Source organism: Geotrypetes seraphini, chromosome 4, assembly GCF_902459505.1.
Source record: "Geotrypetes seraphini chromosome 4, aGeoSer1.1, whole genome shotgun sequence".
Lineage (NCBI taxonomy): Eukaryota > Metazoa > Chordata > Amphibia > Gymnophiona > Dermophiidae > Geotrypetes > Geotrypetes seraphini.
In genome coordinates, this window is record NC_047087.1 from 158,552,478 (window position 1) to 158,573,951 (window position 21,474).

The window sequence follows — 21,474 nt, forward strand, 5'->3', positions numbered from 1 at the left end:
GGGAACGCATAAAGGAACCTCCCTCCCCAGTCGAGAAGGAAAGCATCGGCCTCGAGACGGTCCCGGGAGTACATCCGAGAACAGTAGAGGGGTAGTTTGTGAGTCTCCGGGGAGGCAAACAGATCCACCTGAGGAGTCCCCCAGCGGTCGAAGACCTCGCGTATAACCCGGGAGTTCAGCGACCACTCGTGCGGCTGGAGAAGACGACTGAGTTTGTCTGCCAGACAGTTCCTCTCTCCCTGAATGTAAACCGCACGCAGGAATATGTTCCGGGCGACTGCCCATTCCCAAAGGCGCAGGGCCTCCTGGCACAGAGACCAAGAGCCCGTCCCCCCTTGCTTGTTTACATAATACATTGCCACCTGGTTGTCCGTCCGCACGAGCACCACTTGATCGTGCAGTAGGTGGCAGAAAGCCCGAGCAGCCAGAAAAATGGCATGAAGCTCCAACACATTGATGTGACAAAGACGGTCCTCGGCCGACCATAGACCCTGCGTTCGCAGACCGTCGAGATGTGCCCCCCACATGTACTCCGAGGAGTCCGTTGTCAGGACCTTGCGACACGGAGGAACGAGAAACAGCAAACCCCCTGAAAGACTGGAAGAGTTGGTCCACCAACGGAGCGAGCGTCTCAAAGAAGGAGTCACTGTTATCTGACAAGAGACTGGGTCGCGATCCTGCCGCCATTGAGAGGCCAGAGTCCACTGAGGCAGCCTCAGATGCAAGCGGGCGAAGGGAGTGATGTGGACAGTCGATGCCATGTGGCCCAGAAGGATCATCATACGCTGAGCCGACACCACGGATTGCTGCAAAACTTGGCGGCCCAACCGAAGCAAGGCCTCCCTCTGAGGAGGGGGGAGGAAAGCGCGGAAGAGAACCGTGTCCAGCACGGCTCCGATAAACTGGAGGGACTGAGCCGGGCACAACTGAGACTTGGGAAAGTTCACTTCGAACCCTAGTCGTTGAAGTAAGATGATAGTCTGTTGGGTTGCTAAGATAACTCCCTCCCTGGTCGGGGCCTTGATCAGCCAATCGTCCAGGTAGGGAAAGACCTGTAACCCCCGAGAGCGCAGGGCGGCCGCGACCACCACCATACACTTCGTGAATACCCGAGGGGACGACGCCAGACCAAAGGGAAGGACCCGATACTGAAGGTGCAAATCTCCCACTTGGAACCGTAAGAATTTGCGGAAAGCGGGATGCACCGGAACATGGGTATATGCTTCCTTCAAGTCCAGGGAGCACATCCAATCCCCTTCCTCCAACAGGGGGTACAAAACCGGAAGCGATAACATACGGAACTTCTCCCGGACCAGGAACTTGTTGAGCTTCCGGAGGTCCAAAATGGGGCGCAAATCCCCGGTCTTTTTCGGGACCAAAAAGTAACGGGAGTAAAAACCCCGACCCCGCTGGTCGAGAGGGACAAGCTCCACTGCCCGTAGGCTCAACAAGGCCCTGGCCTCGACCAGGAGAAGGGCCAACTGGCTCCGATTGGACGGGCAAGCGCTGGGCGGCCTGTCTGGAGGCTGTGATAAGAAGTTGAGCGAATAGCCCTCGGAGACGGTCCGGAGCACCCATGCGTCGGATGTAATCTGGGTCCAAGCCCCGTAAAAGGACCTGAGTCGACCCCCAATGGGGAGGGGGTCCGGCGATACCGCGGAGGGGGCCCGCCCCCAACCGCAGATCCCGTCAAAAAGACGGCGCGGGCTTGGACGCTCCCTGCGCTGGGGGTTTAGACTGACCTCCCCTACCCTGTTGGGGTGGGCGTCGGGGCGGAGGTCTCGAGAAGGCCGGCGTAGATTTCTGCGGGTATCTTCTCGGGGGCTGCCGAAAAGGTTTTTGCGGCGGGGCCTTAGGTTTAGGGCGGACCAGGGATGCAAGAGAGCGCTCCTGCTCAGACAGACGTTTGGTCGCCGCCTCCAGGGAGTCGTCGAACAGCTCACGCAGGGCAAGTTCGCCAAACGCTCCTGCAGGTTGGGGTCCATCTCGAGGGTACGGAGCCACGCCAGCCGGCGCATAGCCACCGCACAGGCCGATACCCTCGAGGCGAGTTCAAAGGCGTCGTACACAGCATGGAATAGGTACAAGCGCAGGTGAGATAGATTTGACATAAAGGTGGCGAACGTCTCCCTATGGGAATCAGGTATGACATCCCGAAAAGTTGGGAGGTCCTTCACCATGGTACGCAAGTAGGAAGAATATGAAAATGCGTAATTTAAGACCCTCGTCGCCATAAGAGAATTAGCGTAGAGGCGACGACCAAATTTGTCGAGGGTCCGTCCTTCCCTCCCCGGCGGGACCGCTGCAGACACCCTGGAAGGTTGCGTCCTCTTAAGCGCCGACTCCACCAGGAGCGATTGGTGGGAGAGTTGCGCCTTCTCAAACCCCTTAGGAGGGAGGGTCCGGTATTTCGATTCCATCTTGGACGGCACCACCGTCTAAATTTCTCAGTAAGGTCTGATGAAGGACCCTATTCAGCGGAAGGCGAGGGGATTCCCGAGGGGGAGCAGGAAGATCTTGCTCCTCCAAAAACTCCTTGGTGTAATGGGAACCTGCCAACAAGTCCACTCCCAAAGCCCCCGCCATATCCTGCACAAACCTGGAGAATGACGAAGGTCGGGCAGGCGGAGAAGGAGACCGAGATTTCCCCGCCGAGCCGAAAGGGGAGGCCTCGCGGGAATACCTCGGCTCTCTACCCGACCCCGATCCCCACGAGGCACGCTCCCGGGACCTCGAGGGGGTCGGGGACCGATCATGCCTGAAGGAACCCTTGGGGGAACCCCCTGGGGTACGAGGTATCGAGGCCCGTCCCTTCCGCCCCGGCGAGGAGGCACGGGAACCTTCTCCGACAGGGGAGCGAAAAAGACTGGGGTTGTCGAGGCGGAGCTCCGAGACCTGTAAGGTCTCGCCCCCGAGCGGCGACGAGCGACCGCGCCTCCGAGGCGAGGCCCGAGATCGCTTTGCCTTCCTCGGACGGCGCCTCGCCCGAGGCCTGTCCGAAGGCGAGGAGCCTCGCGAGGACCTCGAGGAAGAAGTGGACGAGAGTCTCCGCACCCGGCGCATCTTGTCACGGGGCCGCACGCTACGCTCAGGTTGTCCCACCGATGCCGGGTCCGAGGGCAAAGCCGAGGGCGAGGCAGTACGAACCTCGGGGGCCGAAGCCCCAGTACCCGAGGCCGAGGTCGCCAACAGCGGCGCAGCCGAGACCGAAGCAGTCGAGGTCGAAGCCTGCTGCAGGTGCTCAATGGCCCCGGACAGCTCCGAGGCGATCAAAGCCCGGAGCAAGTCCTGGAAAGCCGGGATCGTCATCCCAGGTGGTAACACCTGTCGATGCTCCTCAGAGGGCGACCTCGATCTCGAGTATTCCCTTGGGGCAATCGATTTGGACACCTTGGGCTGGGCGGAGGCAGACTCTCCCGCCGTCGAGGAGCCCGAGGATGGCTTCTTGGTCGAACCTGGAGCTGAGGAGGGAAGTGGAGACTTACCCGAGGCCGGCTTGGACGAGGCAACAGGCTTCGACGGGGCCGTAGGTCGAGGCGAAGCCGAGGGGCCCGAGGCCGAGGTCAAGGCCGGGGCCGAGGCCGAACTCGAGGCCTTCCCGGTCGGGGACTCAACGGCAAAAAGTTCCGCCATGCGGGCCCTGCGACGTTTGAGAGCCCTTTTCTGAAAAGTGGCACACCTGGCACAAGAGTCTGTCGGGTGCTGGGGCCCCAAACACCTCAAACAGCACCGGTGAGGATCTGTAATTGATAAGAGTCGGTCGCACCGACCGCACTTTTTAAATCCCGTCACGGGCCGGGACATGAGCCCAAAAAGCGGCCGGGAACAGGCGAGGTCCCACGGCCGCGGCTACCGGGAGCCCCCGGAGCGACGGAAAAAATAAAACTTTTTTTTTTTTTTTTACGAGAACTAAACAATTAAACAAAGAAACAAGTCAAAAACGCAGCGACCGCGTCGAAAACAGGACACAGCCGCGGCGACAGAAGGCAAATACAGAGCACAATTTTCCACAGGGCTTCTGGCTCCGCGGATGAAATTGAACTGAGGACCACGAGGTGGGGATGCGCCCTCTAGTGGGCAGGAAGGCTAGCACATGCGTGGTGCAGTGTGCAAACTTGAAACTTCAATCAAGTTTGCTTGAAAAGCTGTCCGCGCGGGGGCTCCGTAGATGACGTCACCCACATGTGAGAATATCATGCCTGCTTGTCCTGGGATAAGGGAGAGTTCAGAACAGACTCCTGAGGATCTTCAGGCCTGGAGATCACCTTCTGTTACGCTATATGCTGAATGATTTATTCCTGTAAGCTGTTACTGCTTGATTAAATAAATATATACTTATTGAAACCAGTATATAGCGTGCGAGGTCTCATTACCGAAGTAGGCCTGGACAGCTGCCTACATCACTCTTCATCTAATATTTCATCTCTAATCATTTTTGTTTCCCCTCCTAATGTTTTTACCTTAATATATTGAATTTAACACTGATTGTAATCCCTAAATAATTTTTCCTTTTGTTTTGATGTCGTATGTATAAATTATTTAACTTAAATGATTTAAATTTTGTATTAGAATGTTCGTATTAGCAATTTAATTTGTTAAGCTCTATGTTTTGTGTGCTTTGTTACCTATATTTTAGATATTTTAACAATTTGTACATCAAAATATAGAATAAACTTGGAAACTTAACTTTCACTGAGTGTTTTTTTCTTCAATACACAGCTTCAGGCATGCGCATGCGCACTCCCACCTGCGTGTTCCATTTTCCATTTGCTGTAGGGCACCGCAGGTAGGAGTGCGCATGCGCGTGAATCTCTCTCCCCCCCGAGCCGGAGCCAGTGTAGATGGCTGAAGCCTGGCTGGACGAGGATGAGGAGGAGCTGCGAGAGCGCCGCAGAGTCAGGAGGTGATGGATTCGGGGGAGGGAGTGGGAGAAGGGAGAGATGTTGGACTCAAGTGAGGAAAGGAGAGAGAGACAGAGACAGATGGATGAGGACAGAGGGGCTACTAGGGGAACCAGGAGAGATGGTAGGGGATAGGGTGAGATAGACTTAAGGGAGTGTGGAGGGGGCAGGAGAGAGAGTTGGTCTTGGGGAAGGACAGAGGGGGTCAGGAAAGGGAAAGATGACAAAAGAGGTGAAACAGGGTCAGAGAGAGATGGTAGAGGGTGTGAAAGGGGGAAAGGGAGAGATGGACCACTGCTGCTTTGGGCCACTGAGGGAGGAAAGGTTGGTACATCAGGACTGCTGCTGCAACCTCGGGTAAGTAAAGATCCTGTCAGATGATAAATGCAATGGAGGATCTATGAGGGCCAAAAGGGTACAAAGGAAATGGTGAAAGGTGAGGTGGTGGGACTGGGATCAGTGGGAGGCACGGTCCGGGCATGATAGAGCCGGGGCATGGGTGGGGTTAGAGTAAGGATCAGGGTATAGGTGGGGCTATTCTAGCACCCATTACTGTAACGAATGTAACAGGCTAAAACACTAGTATTTCAATAAATTCATAATAAAAACCTTTGTTGTCTGAACAATTTATTTTTCCATTTGATTTAGTTGCAAGGTTTCTTCTGCTTTTTCGTAACCAACTTCCAAAATTTATCTGTTTATCTGTTTCTTTTCTTTCTTTGTCAACCATTCATCTTCCCTCTGTGTCACTATCTGTTCTGTGTAGAATTTCTCTCTGTGCCTCTGTTTCTATCTTCCCTCCATGTTCATTATCTCCCTTCTATGCTCCTAACCATCCCCCTTCATCCAACATTGCTTCTCTGTGTCCATGTCTCTATGCTTCCTTCTCAAGAATTGCTTATACATCTCTGTCCCTTTCCCTATCCAGCATTGCTTCTATGCCTGTCTCTACTTGGTACCCATCCAGGAGCTCTTTTCCATGTTTCTGTCCCTCCCAGTATCCAGAATCCCCCCAATCCAGCATTACATTACATTAGAGATTTCTATTCCACCAATACCTTGCGGTTCAAGGCGGATTGCAATCTCACACTCTTCTCCACTATCCTCCCCTTGAGCCAGCATCTCGCATTCTCTCTAATCCCTATCCCCACCTGAGACAGCATCTCATACTCTCTCTCCCTTATCCCCTCCCCCCCCCCCCCCCTCCCGAGCCAGCATCTCACACCCTTCTCCTATCTCCCCAACCCAGCATCTCACGCTCTCTGAAAGGAGCTATTGTAGGGCAACAAACCATTTTGTAAGGAAAGTAAGTAAAAGTAAGAGGAAAAGAAGGCCTCTTTGGTTCCCAAAAGTAGCAGCTGAGAAGGTAAGGAAAAAGAGGATAGCTTTCATAAATTACAAAACGACCCGTGTTGAGAGGAAAAGCTCTGCCTTAACCGCACAAAACTCAAAAACTTATGATTTTAAAGTGTTTGAGGCTTGTGCAGATGAGGACAGAACATGCAGGAATGTGAAGATTTCTGAATACTCATAAATTAATTTAATATATCACCATCTTAAAGAAAAGAGACCTCTTAACATGTCTCATAGAGTCCAATGGGAAGCTGAATTGAGAATTGCTATGAGAAGTGTGACTGGATGGCAATGAAGCAACTTTGCCATGATTGTACAAAGTATTTAATTTTCTGAAGAACAGAGTTAAAATTTTGTATCACTGGTATCTTACTCCAGTCAGACTCTGGAAAATGTGGTGAGAGTAGAAGCATGTCCATATTTGATGGACGTCTCAAGGTAAGATCTACTGGAAAACAATGTAATTTAAGATTCAGAGTTGGTTGGACTGTTGATGCCTTGGGACCCTGGGATATACTTGACTAAAAAACTTGTTCCAGGTGCACTTTTGAGACAGCAAATCAACTGTCTAAATGACGCTCAACTCACTCTGGCTGCCCACTGGAAATTGGCCTCTGCTTATAAATGGATTACAAATCTTTGGTTTTATAGTTAACATAGAAAACTCATGGCTCAGCACAAAATCATGGCTAAGTAGGAGCATAAATTGCTCAGAGAACATAGCTTGATGATTTTGGCTTATTGACTTTGCTACATGGTGTGGTAAGAGAGAGGGATGGGAAAGGACTTTTCTTTCGGGGCATGCCATATTACAATCCTTTCAAAATTAGAGGTTCCTATTTAGAATTATATTCTTCAGAAGCAATTTGGACTATATGCTATCCGGTTGATATACAAGTATAAAATCCTTTATCTGAAATCTTTGGGACCAGGAATATTTTGGGGTTTAAAAAAAAAAAAAAAAAATTTAGTTTTCAGAATAGGTGGAATCTGTATCTCTTTGCCATTTTCCAGCCCTCTGACCTTTCCTGCTTCTCACTACCACCCTGGAATCTGCAGTAATCCACTTTCCAGCCCTCCGTCATGAATTGCACAAAGATCAGGAGACACACATGCACCTACATTGGTTTCAGCATGCGTTATATCAGGGAAACTAACTACTTCCGGCTTGTGTCAAATTTTGGTTTTAGGAATTTGGGATAAAAGATCTTGTACCTATACTATGTTTGTTATCTACTGCTCATGTTTGTATTATTGGTTTACGTTTCAAATAAAAAGACATATAAAAATTTAAAAAAAGAAAGAATTGGCTTAACTAGGGCCCTTTTCCAACTACAAGGAACCTCACCTGAAGACATGCTTTAATGAACCCTGTTTAAGACAAGAGACATTAGCCAGCTTCCTAACAAAGGGGGTGGGAGGTCCTGCTGAAAGTCTGATGAATACAGTATACCACAGAATGAAGAGGTATGATTTTCATACACAGTTTACTTGGTCTGGACTCCTTTATTCCCCCTCCCACTTCAGCCAAGCTGGCCTTACTCAATGGAGCAATCTCTGGTTCTAGGATCAGCTCCAGCAACCCAGATTCCACTTCCCCTATCTGCTTTTATTCCTCTTCCCTGCCTCCTAGACAACTTTATACAGTTCCTTCCCTAAACAAAAAATAAAGCCCAAAGAAATCCCAGTGGAAGAGAAGTCCCACTCCTGATACTGGGATCCTAACCTACCTTTATAGATCCCTGGCCCAACAAGAAACCTTAGGCTAGGTACTCATCAAATCCAATTCACACCAATAAAAACTGGCATGACAATAATGAAACACATCAGGATGACCAACTTCATCAGACACAAGTCCACAAACCAACCCCAAGAGCACCAGAATGAGTACCGTATTTTCACGTAGATAACGCGCACCCGGGTATAGTGTGCGGGAAACCGAAATATATGTAACAAAATTTTTGTATACCGCGCACACCCATATACCGCGCATGCTGGCCGACTCTCCCGTCGCTGCCCGACTCTCCTTTCGCTCGCCCCGACTCTCCTCTGGCCACCCCGACTCTCCTTTCGCCCGCCCCGACTCTCCTCTCCCCCTTGAAGTCCTGTCCCCACCCTGAAAGCCTGATGCCCCCTTCGATATCCGATTCACCCCCCCGCAGGACCGCTTGCACCCCCACCCCGAAGGACCGCTCGCACGCACCCGCACCCTGAAGGACCGCTTGCACGCACTCCCACCCGCACCCGCACCCCCACCCTGAAGGACCGCTTGCACCCCCACAGCCTCCCGACCCCCCCCATCATGTAGAAGCTCCTACCGGTGTCCTGCTGCTTCCTCTTGGCGGTCCCGGCCCTTCTGTGAGCCCTGCGCTGCTTCCTCTTCCGGCGGTCCCGCCCTTTCTCTGACATCAAGCCCTTTTGCCCCGCCGACTCGTCGACACGATCAGGGCAAGAGTGAGCTCAAGCCCTCTTGCCCCCCCGACACGATCGGGGCAAAAGGGAGCCCAAGCCCTCTTGCCCTGCCGACTCCCCAACTCCCCAACAATATCGGGCCAGGAGGGAGCCCAAGCCCTCCTGGCTCTGGCGACCCCCCACCCCCGCTAGTTGTTCGGGCCAGGAGGGAGCCCAAACCCTCCTGGCCACGGCGACCCCCTACCCCCACCCCGCACTACATTACGGTCAGGAGAGATCCCAGGCCCTCCTGCCCTCGAAGCAAACCCCCCTCCCCCCAATGACCGCCCCCCCAAGAACCTCCGACCGCCCCCCCCAGCCGACCCGCGACCCCCCTGGCCGACCCCCCCGACCCCCCCACCCCCTTTCCCCGTACCTTTGTGTAGTTGGCCGGACAGACGGGAGCCAAACCCGCCTGTCCAGCAGGCAGCCAACGATGGAATGAGGCCGGATTGGCCCATCCGTCCCAAAGCTCCGCCTACTGGTGGGGCCTAAGACGCCTGGGCCAATCAGACTAGGCCCGGGAGCCTTAGGTCCCTCCTGGGGGCGGGGCCTTGGGCACATGTGACATCCTCATTAGAAGAGCTATGCTTTATGTTTCCATTTGTTGGGAGGGTTGCATAAACCCAGGTATCAAGTGGTCTATCAGGATGATAAGGAACACAAAATTCATGAATACATTCTCTATAATCAACCTCTGTTTTTAATGTTCAGTCACATTTTTATAATTCTTAATTTAAAAAATAATTATATGGACAGTTTTTTCTCACAATTTTTAAAACATTTCTTTTTCAAGAAGAGTTAAAAGTAAAATAATTGTACGGTCCATCTAGTCTGCCCAATAAGGTGACCAGCCACTCCTGCTGCCACTCTATGCAGGTTACACTCTGTCATAATCAAATACTGGCATAACAGACAGGGCAGTCATGACAGTCATATTTATTGTCAATACCTGAATAAATTGCCTAGTTATTTCTGATTTACAGTATACCAAGAATGAATTGATGCTTGAAACAGCAATGGAACATTATTACAAACTGACATTTACTTGCTATCAACTCTTAGGTGAATGCAACACAGAAAGTGTACACTTGTTCTTGATCTGCCCCTGCCATCCTCGTATTAAGACCATAGAAGTCTGTCTGGCACTGGTCCTACTTCACAGTCACCAGAATTGCCATCAAAGCCCATTTCTGTCCATCTGTAATCAGGACACAGACCATAAAAGACTGCTCTATTTTGCCATATCTTAGACAAAGACCATAGGAGTCTGCCCTGAAAAATTACTATGTCTACATTACAAAGTGTGTGAACATCTCCATGATTAAGCCTGCCCAGATTTTTTTCTGACTTCCTCTGGTGAATTTTTCTTTTGCTATGGTGGAGGAAGTTTAGTTGATTTTAGAAGCTCTATTTATGTTTTGGTCATCTGAAAACCAGCATTTATACATGCTAAAGGGGATGGAATTCCTCTCGTATGAGAAAAGACTAAAGAGGTTAGGGTTCTTCAGCTTAGAAAGATATGAGGGTTCTTCAGCTTAGAGGAGATATGATCGAAGTCTACAGCCGTTTAGTAAGACCTAGTGACTGATTTTTTAAAATATTGTACAGTGGTACCTCGGTTTACGAGTGCACCAGTTTGTGAGTGTTTTGCAAGACGAGCAAAACATTTGCAAACTTGGTGCCTCGCTGTACGAGCGCCCCCCCCCCCCCGGCGAACCGGCATCCCCCCAGCGAACCGGCATCCCCCCCGCTCGTGTTGCCCCCCCCCCCCCGAGCAGTCAATGACACTTCCTTTACCCGACTTGGCACCAGTGCCGGTGCCCGAAGATCCTCCCTCTTCTGGCGCGGCCTGGGCTGGGCATCGGAGATCCTCCTTCTTCTGGGCTGGGCTGGACTGGCTTTGAGCATTTGCGCATGCTCAAATCTTTCTGGTCTCGCTCTCTCTGAGATTGAGCAAGACCAGAAGGCTTTGAGCATGCGCAAATGCTCAAAGCCAGTCCAGCCTAGAAGAAGGAGGATCTCTGATGCACCGCTCATTCCAGGCCGCACAAGAACAGGGAGGATCTTCGGGCACCGGCAATGGTGCCAAGTCGTGTAAAGGAAGTGTCATTGACTGCTCGGGGGGGGGGGGGAAGTAGGATCGCAGTTGAGGGGGGGGCAATGCGAGTGGGGGGAGGATGCCGGTTCGCAGGGGGGGAAAGCCGGATCGCGGGGAGGGGTTTGGAACAGCGTTGGATTCCTCAAGGGGGGGAGGGAGAATGGAGCAGCGCCGGTAGCCTCGGGGGGGGGGGGAGGAGGTGGAACCAATCAAAGCAGTTTCCCTTACTTCCTATGGGGAAACTTGCTTTGATATACGAGTGTTTTGGTTTAAGAGCATGCTTCTGGAACGAATTATGCTCTTAAACCAAGGTACCACTGTATTAAAAAAAAAATCTAAGTAAGATTTTTTTTGATCCAAATAAAATGCTTTTTTTGAGGAAAAATCTATCTAGTTTCCTATTTAAAATATATTATAGTCCAAAAGTTAATCATCATGAAATAAGGATGTTTTTAATTATATATCATGAGGCTGTATATTTATGCAATGTTTAAATTTTTTTAGCAAATGATTTCCATTAATCCATTCATGCCAAGGGCATAATTTAAATCGTGATTAAATCATGATTTAAATCAAATCTACCCTGTTAGGTACCAAATCTGTTACTGTACAATTTACCCAGAGAACATGTCAAACCTTTTCCTGCAATGTGCTGAAAGTACCCATCCCCATATGTATAACTGCAAAAGAGCTATGTAGATAAAGATTCTGTGTTGTGACAGAACCTGCCAGTTCTCTCTGTTCCATACATAGTGCAAATCTACTTTCTGCTTCATGAGTCCTCTCCCCTGCCATCTTTCTCTCTCATACACCGTACCTCTTTTTCGTGTGTGCTGGATGACAAAAAAGAAGAAGTTGCCTTTGGTTTTTTTTTCACATCCCTGAGGAAACTGTCCCAGAGGTCATCATCTCTCTTTTTCTTATCCTCTTCTGCAACTACAACATCTTTGTTCTGCATCAACTGCAGCACCTCCTCCACTTTGCCATCAGCTGCCAAGGAATCTGTATTGAATTGCTCTTTCTCCGACTCTAAAATGAGACCTCCTTTCTTCCTCTTCCTGGAAATAAGTTAAAAAAGGAGTTCTGTAACATAAAATAACAGCACAAAAACAGAGGTTTCTTTTTGTACTCTGTGGGAGAAGAAAACCCATAAAGTGTACCAGGCAGGCACTTTTACTGATTCTCAGAACAATTATCTCCTGTTACATGAAGAGAGATAAAAACAATCAACTGCAATAATCCCCATTTCTTTTCTAATTTTCCAGGCAAACGATGTGTATCCAATGGAGTCCAAACTCAACTCTTATTATGTCAATATATCCTGTTATTAATGCTTCTTCTTAGGGGGACTCGGAGAACAAACTAAGATGGCGACAGAGCAGGACGCGTTTTTGTGAGCTCCTGATTTGGTGAGTGTATTTCTTACTTACTACGTTTTTTCTTCACTCTTTTTCAATGCCAAAAAGAAGGGGAAGGCAGAGGATTAACCCTCTACCTCTGTCTGTAACATCCACACCGCGACAGACTGTAATGACTTAATTTACAGTCCCCTCGGCGACGGGCTTATCTGCTGCAGAGCCGCAGGAAAGGCTCAGCTTAGACAGCGTTTTTTCGCTGAGCCCAGCTGGACCTGACCCTCCCCCAGTGCCTGGAAACGCGGCTGCGTCGATCTACCGATCAGAGGGCTCCCTGGGAATAGAAGGGAGGGAGGATTTGCTGCAGCTAGCAGGTTTGGAGGCGATTTCTTCAACAATTCCAACTTTGTTGAAGCCGACTAAGGGAGGAGCACCGAATGAGAGCGGTGGTGAGTCGGGAGGAGACATAAGCCGCAATGGAGTTCAGCGGCTGGAGCAAGATCTGTCTCAGTTGACCCAACTCAAGCCGCTTCTCAGACCACCGGTGGTAACCATGGACTCTCTTTGGACAGCAATTGAAAATCTTCACTTGGTATGTAGCAACGTTATTTCTTTAACACTTGGGCTCCCATTGAAAATTAATCAATTGGAATCTCAGGTTCAACTGCAAAACCAGAAAATTGGGGAGATTGAACAAACTATGCTAGAAGTCAAGACTTTTAATAAACAACAAGTTACAGATAAAACTTTTTATCTACGGAAAATTGAAAATCTTGAAAATCAATATAGGAGCCTGAATTTAAGGCTACTGAATTTTCCTATACCAAAACTTATGACTACAAGAGAGATCTTTAAAAATGTTTTGACTTCCATATTGAAAATTCCAGAGTCTAATATCTCTCCTATACAAAAACTTTATTTCCTTAAAAGAACTATGATGGAAAAGAAAGAAGAGGAAGAACAAGCACAGTTAGAAATCTCTGAGCTACTGGAATCATCTGAAATTGAAATTCTGGGTCGTGCTACTTTGATAGTATCTTTTGTTTTTCTTCAAGATAAGGACATGATTTTGAAATTATATTTTAATTTGAAGCAGAATTTCTATTTGGGGGGAAAAAATCTATATTTTTCCTGATGTTTCACGATGGACTCAGACTCGAAGGAAGGAATTTATTCAATATAGATCTAAGGTTACTTCTTTGGGAGCTTCTTTTCAGTTGAGGTTTCCCTGTAAATGTCTTATAAATTACCAACAAAATAAGTATATTTTCTTTGAACCAGAACAGCTGCGATTTTTCTTAGAAGGGAAAGGGATTTTCGATGCTCCTTAGGAAGTACAGGTTTATTCACGTCTGTTAATATTAGCCGAGGTTAACTGCTCTATTCTTTAAACATTTGTATTTGTTTCCCTTTTTCCTGGAAGGGATTATTTACTTACTTTGTTCTCCCAATTGTGGACTATATATTAAGTTTGTGGAAAGTTTGTGTTTCAATGATATTGATGATATTTTTTCTAATTTTCTTTTCAAAGTTAATTCCTTGTCTGTAATTAATTGATAATAAATAAAGATTTAAAAAAAAAAAATTAATGCTTCTTACTGATAAGAGATAAGAGAATCCCCGTTTGCACTATCACACCTTAATTTACTCATCCATAGTGTCAGTCACATGTAACAGTTTCCCTTTACTTTCCAATCATTCTATCACAAACTCTCGTCCATTCAATCTATTACCATTCATACCTACCCATCCCTAATATCTATTCTCTAATTTCTTGCTCTTGTAGAGAAGGATCTCTTAGTGTCAAATTCTGAACTTTTCGCCATAAGGATACATATATTCATTTTTCCATTTTACTAGAGGAGTGGAAAGTTTGCATCTCATACTGAGCTACTACTAACATTTTATGAAGCTATTTTTGATATGGTGCTGCTTCATCTATCACCCAATGTATGACTAGAAGAATCACAATGAATAAAAATGTTCTCTGGTGAAGGGGGTTTCTAGTCTCAACTATGCCCTTTGATCCCCTAAAAGTAGCATATTGTAATCCCAGAGAATGGTTCTATTCACAAGCTGCTCAAGAACTGGAAGCGCCTGGTGCCACAAAACAATATGCGAGTATTCTAAAAAAAGGGTCCTTGGAAAGGCCTTGCACTTGGTACATTGTCCCCACTCCCATAAGCCCATCAACTCCCCTCTTTCCCTAGTGACTATCCAGAGGCTTCTATTTACCTGGATAGAGGTTCAGGAGAAGTTCCACAGGATGAAAATTCCTCTTCTATACTAAAAAGAGGTATTTCCGTCCTGATATGTAAAAATTGGACACAAAACACTGAAGACTTTAAGAACAAAATCTTCAAGATTTATTATAATAAATGCAAAGTAAATATCAAATTATAAAGTAGTTATATGTTCAATTGGAAGAAATAAGAAACCCACATTACATTTTTCTGTCCAAATTCCTTCAAAGAAATCTTGCCAAAGCTATACATTTTATCCTTTCTCTGACATTAACATACAATAGTCTGACATATAAGCTTCCTAAACATGTATATCCTGTGGAGCTTAGTTCATTTTAAAAAAACACATATTTTTTCTATATAATTGTCCAGTTAACTTTTTTTTTTTTTTTTTTAAATCTTTATTCATTTTTAAAACTCACAATAAGTGTAACACAAAATACAATCGTTTTATACTTTAACATCACTTAATATATCATCAAATTATAACTCTCATCAAATATCCCCTCCCTTATACCCAACAATTAATCATAAGCAAAAGAAATCATAAAATATTCCCACCCACCCCACCCCGGACGTGTATGAACAAATTAATATTTATTCTTTGCAGTAATTTCAATCTTTACAGTATCTTGTTAATGGCTCCCAAATAACCTGAAATTTCTTAAAATTTCTTTGCTGCACGGCAATTATCTTTTCCATTTTGAATATGTGACACAAAGAGTTCCACCAAAAGCTATAATTCAGCCTATCCCAATTTTTCATAATCTGATGTATGGCAACCCCTGTCAGCTTATTATTATTAGAGGATATTTGACTTTTAGCCCTCATTGACATGCCAAACAAAACGGTGTCATAGGATAATGCCACCGGATTATCTAACAAACTATTTATTTGACCCCATATTGATTTCCAAAAGGCAAGTATCAATGGACAATAGAATAACAAATTATCTAATATCCCTGCTTCAAGATGACAGTGCCAGCATCTAATAGAATTAGAGCTATCTAATTTCTGTAAACGAACTGGAGTCCGGTGACCCGGGAAACTACAGGCCTGTGAGCTTGACCTCGGTTCCGGGAAAGATGATGGAAGCAATGGTAAAGGACACAATCTGCGAACACATAGAAAAAAATGGGCAACTGAAGGCAAGCCAGCATGGCTTCTGCAAGGGAAGGTCGTGCCTCACAAACTTGCTATACTTCTTCGAGGGAATAAACAGCCAGATGGATAAGGGGGAATCCATAGACATCATTTACCTTGACTTCCAAAAAGCCTTCGACAAGGTACCTCACAAACGGCTACTAAAAAAGCTGTGGAATCACGGGGTGCAAGGGGATATCTACCGATGGATCAAACACTGGTTGGCAGGCAGGAAAGAGGGTTGGAGTAAAGGGCCAATACTCGGACTGGCAATGGGTCACGAGCGGAGTTCCACAGGGGTCGGTGCTGGGACCTCTATTGTTCAATATATTTATTGATGATCTGGAGACGGGGACAAAATGTGAGGTTATCAAATTTGCTGATGACACCAAACTCTGCAGCAGGGTTAGGAACACGGAAGACTGTGAAAACCTGCAAAGGGACCTAACGAGACTGGAAGACTGGGCAAATAAGTGGCAAATGAGCTTTAACGTAGAGAAATGCAAAGTCATGCATGTAGGGAAAAAGAACCCGATGTTCAGCTACAATATGGGGGGAACACGGCTAGGGGTGAGTAACCTTGAAAGGGATCTGGGGGTGATGGTTGACACATCGCTGAAACCATCGGCGCAATGTGCAACAGCCTCAAAGAAAGCAAACAGAATGCTGGGCATCATCAAAAAGGGTATCACAACCAGGACGAAGGAAGTCATCATGCCGCTGTATCGCGCAATGGTGCGCCCGCACCTGGAGTACTGTGTTCAATACTGGTCGCCGTACCTCAAAAAGGACATGGCGGTACTCGAGGGAGTGCAGAGGAGGGCGACTAAACTGATAAAAGGTATGGAAAATTTCTCTTACGCTGACAGGTTAAAAACACTGGGGCTGTTCTCTCTGGAGAAGAGGAGACTTAGAGGGGACATGATAGAAACCTTCAAAATCCTAAAGGGCATAGAGAAAGTGAATAAGAACAGATTCTTCAAACTGTGGGGAGCCTCAAGCACTAGGGGTCACTCGGAGAAATTGAAAGGGGACAGGTTTAGTACAAATGCCAGGAAGTTCTTTTTTACTCAGAGGGTGGTGGACACATGGAACAAGCTTCCGGAGGAGGTGATAAGCCAGAACTCTGTACAGGGGTTCAAGGAAGGTTTAGATAGGTTCCTGGAGGAAAAGGGGATAGAGGGGTACAGATAGAACTTGAGGTAGGTTATAGAAGAGGTCAGAAACCACTACACGGGTCGCGGACCTGATGGGCCGCCGCGGGAGCGGACCGCTGGGCAGGATGGACCTCTGGTCTGACCCAGTGGAGGCAAATTCTTATGTTCTTATGTACTCTATGTAACAGAAAAAACCAAGTTTGTCTCATTGATGTAGACACTGCACATATCATCCTCCAAGCCCAAATACGTGACCATTGAGATGCAATAATATGATGCTTGATCTCAATGCTCCAAATGTCCTGAAGACCAGTTTTTGGTTTCTTATTTAAAAATCCAGATATTAATTTATACCACTGAGCGGCCTGATGTCCAAGGAAGTCCACCTGAAAGCATAAGAGCGGCAAACTACACTGATTACTGAGATTTTTCCATTCAGGGAACCCAACCTGAATGGCCTGCTTCAACTGCATTTACCAACTACTGGGGAGATATACAATATTATTCTGTGATGATTATTGTATCACTACTTATTATTATCACAGCTCTTATGAATAAATACAAATAAATATAATTATAAGTTTAATAGTGAAGTGTTCAGACCGATACCCGTGAATTCTGTGGTCTCACCGAACTGGGGTACTTTGGGACCATCATAACACTTCTCTTGTCCCTTTGCCAGCCTCCTTCATTTATATATCTCAATGAGTCTTATTGTGTATATTTATAAATAATCAAAATACACTTATCTTGATGACTACTTCAATAGGCTTGGCCTCATTCTCCTTAATTTCTAGCTGCGGTGAGATTAAAGTGCTTAATTCTTAAAGTGCTTGTGCTAATAGTGCTTGCTATCATCATCCGTGCTTGTTAAAATTGAACTTAAGCCCGGCCCCCCGACTCGAGTTTCGGGTCCTTCGTCAGGAGGGGTCCCTATTCGGCTTACTTCTGCTGGGTAACCTTCGAAAAGAAGGTCCCAAAGTACCCCAGTTCGGTGAGACCACAGAATTCACGGGTATCGGTCTGAACACTTCACTATTAAACTTATAATTATATTTATTTGTATTTATTCATAAGAGCTGTGATAATAATAAGTAGTAGTACTGCTTCAACTGCAACCATCTATAATTTTGTGATTTATTAAGACCGAATTTATGTTGCAATTGTGAAAAATCAAGCAGCTTACATAACATTATCCAAAGTACATATTCCCGCCTTCATCTAATACTTCCAGATGACCTTAAATCCGCCAATTTGAATCTTGGAGTTCAGCCATAGGGTCTGATGAGTTGATCTATGATCCGAAATAGGTGTTAAATTATTCACACATTTTAAGGTTTTCCATGTATCTACTAGGATTCTATTATCCTTATATAATCTAGGCACCTTAATACTTAACACATGACTCAACCTCAATGGTCTCAAAAAATGGCTATGCTAATTATATTGTTCCAGCCTTAATATCCGTCCATATAGTACAGTGGTTTAATAATAAGAAGTAGGACTAGATACCCAATCCTCTCATACAGTAGTAGTTGGTTAAATGCAAAAGCCTCAGTCCCACCACTCCACTGTTATTGTTTTGAACCGCGGGAAGAAATTACGTGGTGACTTTCATCATTGGCTCATGTGCATTAGCCAGTATTCCCATACTAGTGTCTAGTTTTTATACATTTAAATTTACGTTTTCTATTTTTCTTCAATTATTTTATTGTATTGTAATGTGCACTTATCTCTGCATCGGCTGACATCTGAGAGCCTGACCCATGTTTCGCGCCATTGCGCTTTATCAAGGGTCTCCCTGCATGTTGAAAAGGAAAAAAGAGAGCAGTCAGCTATAGTTAATACTACTACTCCCTACCTACACATTGTTTCCTAATTCTTATTCTACCATAAACTAGACCCTAGTATGGGAATACTGGCTAATGCACATGAGCCAATGATGAAAGTCACCATGTAATTTCTTCCCGCGGTTCAAAACAATAACAGCGGTGGAGTGGTGGGACTGAGGCTTTTGCATTTAATCAACTACTACTGTATGAGAGGATTTGGTATCTAGTCCTACTTCTTATTATTCAATCTCAATGGTGACATGAGTTGCCGTTCTAACCATAACCAGTCTGGGAGATTTTCCATGAGCTCAGGGAGGATCTAGTACATACCCTGACGCATAATATAGGCTTGATAGTACCTTTAAAAATTGGGAAAATTTACCCCACCCTCCACAATTGGTTTTTGTAGAGATGCCATGGCAATTCTTGCCGATTTCCCCAGCCAAATAAATTTTGTCAGAATACTATTTAATTTCTTATAAAAGGACCCCTGAAAAAACAACGGTAACATTCCCATTTTGTAACAAACCACAGGCAGAATCATGTAATGGGTTACAATGCTCACACATTTCTGTGACCTTCAGCAATAAAGATTTTTCATTTACTTTCATAGTTTCTTCTAGGGTACTTTTTATCCAAATACCTAAATATTTTATACCCTCTTCCTTCCAAAGAAAGGGGAATGTATCAAATAATCCTTTTGTACAATATACATTTAGTGGAAGAACCTCTGATTTGCTCCAGTTTATTTTGTAACCAGAGAATTTTCCAAATCTATCAATCAGATCCAGTAAATGCGAAATGGTAGTTTCAGGATTCCTCAAATGAAGCAATATGTCATCTGCATAAGCAGAGACCTTGTATTCCCGACCTGTATAAGGAATACCCTGCAACTCCCTTGCCTGCTGACTAGCCAATAACAAGGGTTCCAATACAATGTCAAAAAGCAAAGGAGATAATGGACATCCTTGTCTAACTCCCCTTTTAAGACAAAAACATTCATAAAAATTATTATTTTTGTATAATCTTGCATAAGGGGAACTATACAAGGTTTGAATCATTTGTATAAATCCAGAACCAATACCAAACCAATCTATTATTTGATACATGAAAGTCCATTCCACACGATCAAAGACCTTCTCTGCATCCAAGGATACCGAGAAGGCCAGATCTTCCATATTTTTTGTTAGATTTAACATGTGAAAAGCCAGTCTGGTGCTGTTTGATGAATGTCTCTGAGCAACAAATCCCGTTTGGTGCATGCCAATAATATAAGGGAGAGCCTTGGCCAAGCGCAAAGCCAATAACTTAACCAAAAGTTTTCCATCTACATTAATCAAAGAAATAGGCCTGTAATTTGAAACCAACATAGGATCTTTATTTGGCTTCGGTAAAACTATAGTTAAAGTTTCTGCCATAGTACCTGTAATACAACCTTTAATCAGTTGATCCTGATATAAATTTAATAAATGAGGTAATAGGGTAATTTGAAATGATTTGTAAAACTCTACAGTGAACCCATCACCACCTGGAGCGGATCCAACTCTAAGGGACTTCAACACTGCTTGTAGTTCTTTCATTGATATATGTACATCAAGAGTTCCTCTTACATGCTCGGGAATTTTAGGTCCCTTAATTAACTTTAAGAAATCTAAACCCTCCATTTCTTTATTTGAGTAAAGCTCAGAATATAAAGCTTTATAATATTTAAAAAATTGTTTTAAAATATTTCCAATTTGAAAATGAGTTTCCCCATTCTCATCAGTAATAGCCACAATTTTTACACTCCTTTTTTAGCTTTAAGGTAATTAGCTAACATTTTCCCCGCTTTATTCTAGTTTCCATAATACAAAGCCTGTTGAGAAAACAACTCTTTCCTAGCCATTTGAAAGGAAATCTCATTATATCTGTATTTAGCTTTTAAGAGGGCCTGTAAAGTGTTTTGTTCCCAATTCAAGGCCAATTGTGACTCTAAGTCCTTAATATTTTTTTCCAAATTAGAGAATTCCAATTTAAGTTGTTTCCTAACATGCGCCGAATATGAGATAATTTGCACTCTCATGGTAGCTTTGAAAGCATCCCATATTGTTTCTAAAGAGATTTCCTCTGGAGACGTTAATTTGAAAATATTCATTCATTTTTAATTGAAATTCTTCAATAAAGTTGGAATCTGCAAGCAATGTATTATTGAACCTCCATACAGATCTATTACAATCTTATTCCTCAAATTTTAATTCAATCCAAACCCCAGCATGATCTGACAAAACAACAGAATCTATGCTAGCTTTGGTTACCTGTTGAACTATTTGATCTGACAAATACATAATCTATTCTTGAAAATGATTTATGAACCTAGGAGCAAAGGGAAAATTCCCAAGCATTAAAAATGGAGAATTCGCCAGATATCTTTTAATCCACAAGATTGAACTAAATTATCCAATCCCATTGATTTCAAGATCTTACTTGGTTGTTTATCCAACAATGGATCCATAACAGCATTGAAGTCCCCAGAATGATTGCCGTCACCGCCTCTACTCTCTGGAATTCACTGCCTAATCATTTACGCAGCGAATCCGATTTAAAACAATTTAAAGTAAAATTAAAAACATTTCTGTTCCAGGATGCATTTGAATAACAACTGTCCTGTTAAGGACAAAATTTAAAAAATTTTAAATTTTAAAAATTAAGAACTGTTTCTTTTACCCTAACCTATTGTACTTTCCTTTTATGTTGCACTTTTCTTTATCAATTGTAGTTCCTCCCCACTTACCTACTGTAGTAAGTCCAACGTCGTTTCAATATGTTACATGGATTTTATCCAGTATCCCTTGTTTTTATAAGTTTTTATGTTTTATTGTACATTGTCTTCATGTAATTTTATATTGTACACCGCTTAGAAATTTGATTAAGCAGTTTAAAAAGCCTTTTAATAAACTTG

The 21,474-nt window shown here is 45.0% G+C and overlaps 1 protein-coding gene across 8 annotated transcripts in view; it reads right to left on the bottom strand.

Annotated features, from left to right (window-relative positions):
• The window catches only part of CFDP1 (craniofacial development protein 1), a 534,880-nt gene that overhangs the window by 217,885 nt on the left and 295,521 nt on the right, over positions 1-21,474 (bottom strand). For 7 of the 8 annotated variants that reach the window (XM_033941184.1, XM_033941183.1, XM_033941180.1 and 4 more), the window contains exon 4: positions 11,624-11,864. In XM_033941184.1, the coding sequence (XP_033797075.1) occupies positions 11,624-11,864 (241 nt within the window). Of the gene's footprint in view, positions 1-11,623; positions 11,865-17,890; positions 18,185-21,474 lie in introns of those variants that run through there. The other variant, XM_033941187.1, reaches the window with a different exon arrangement.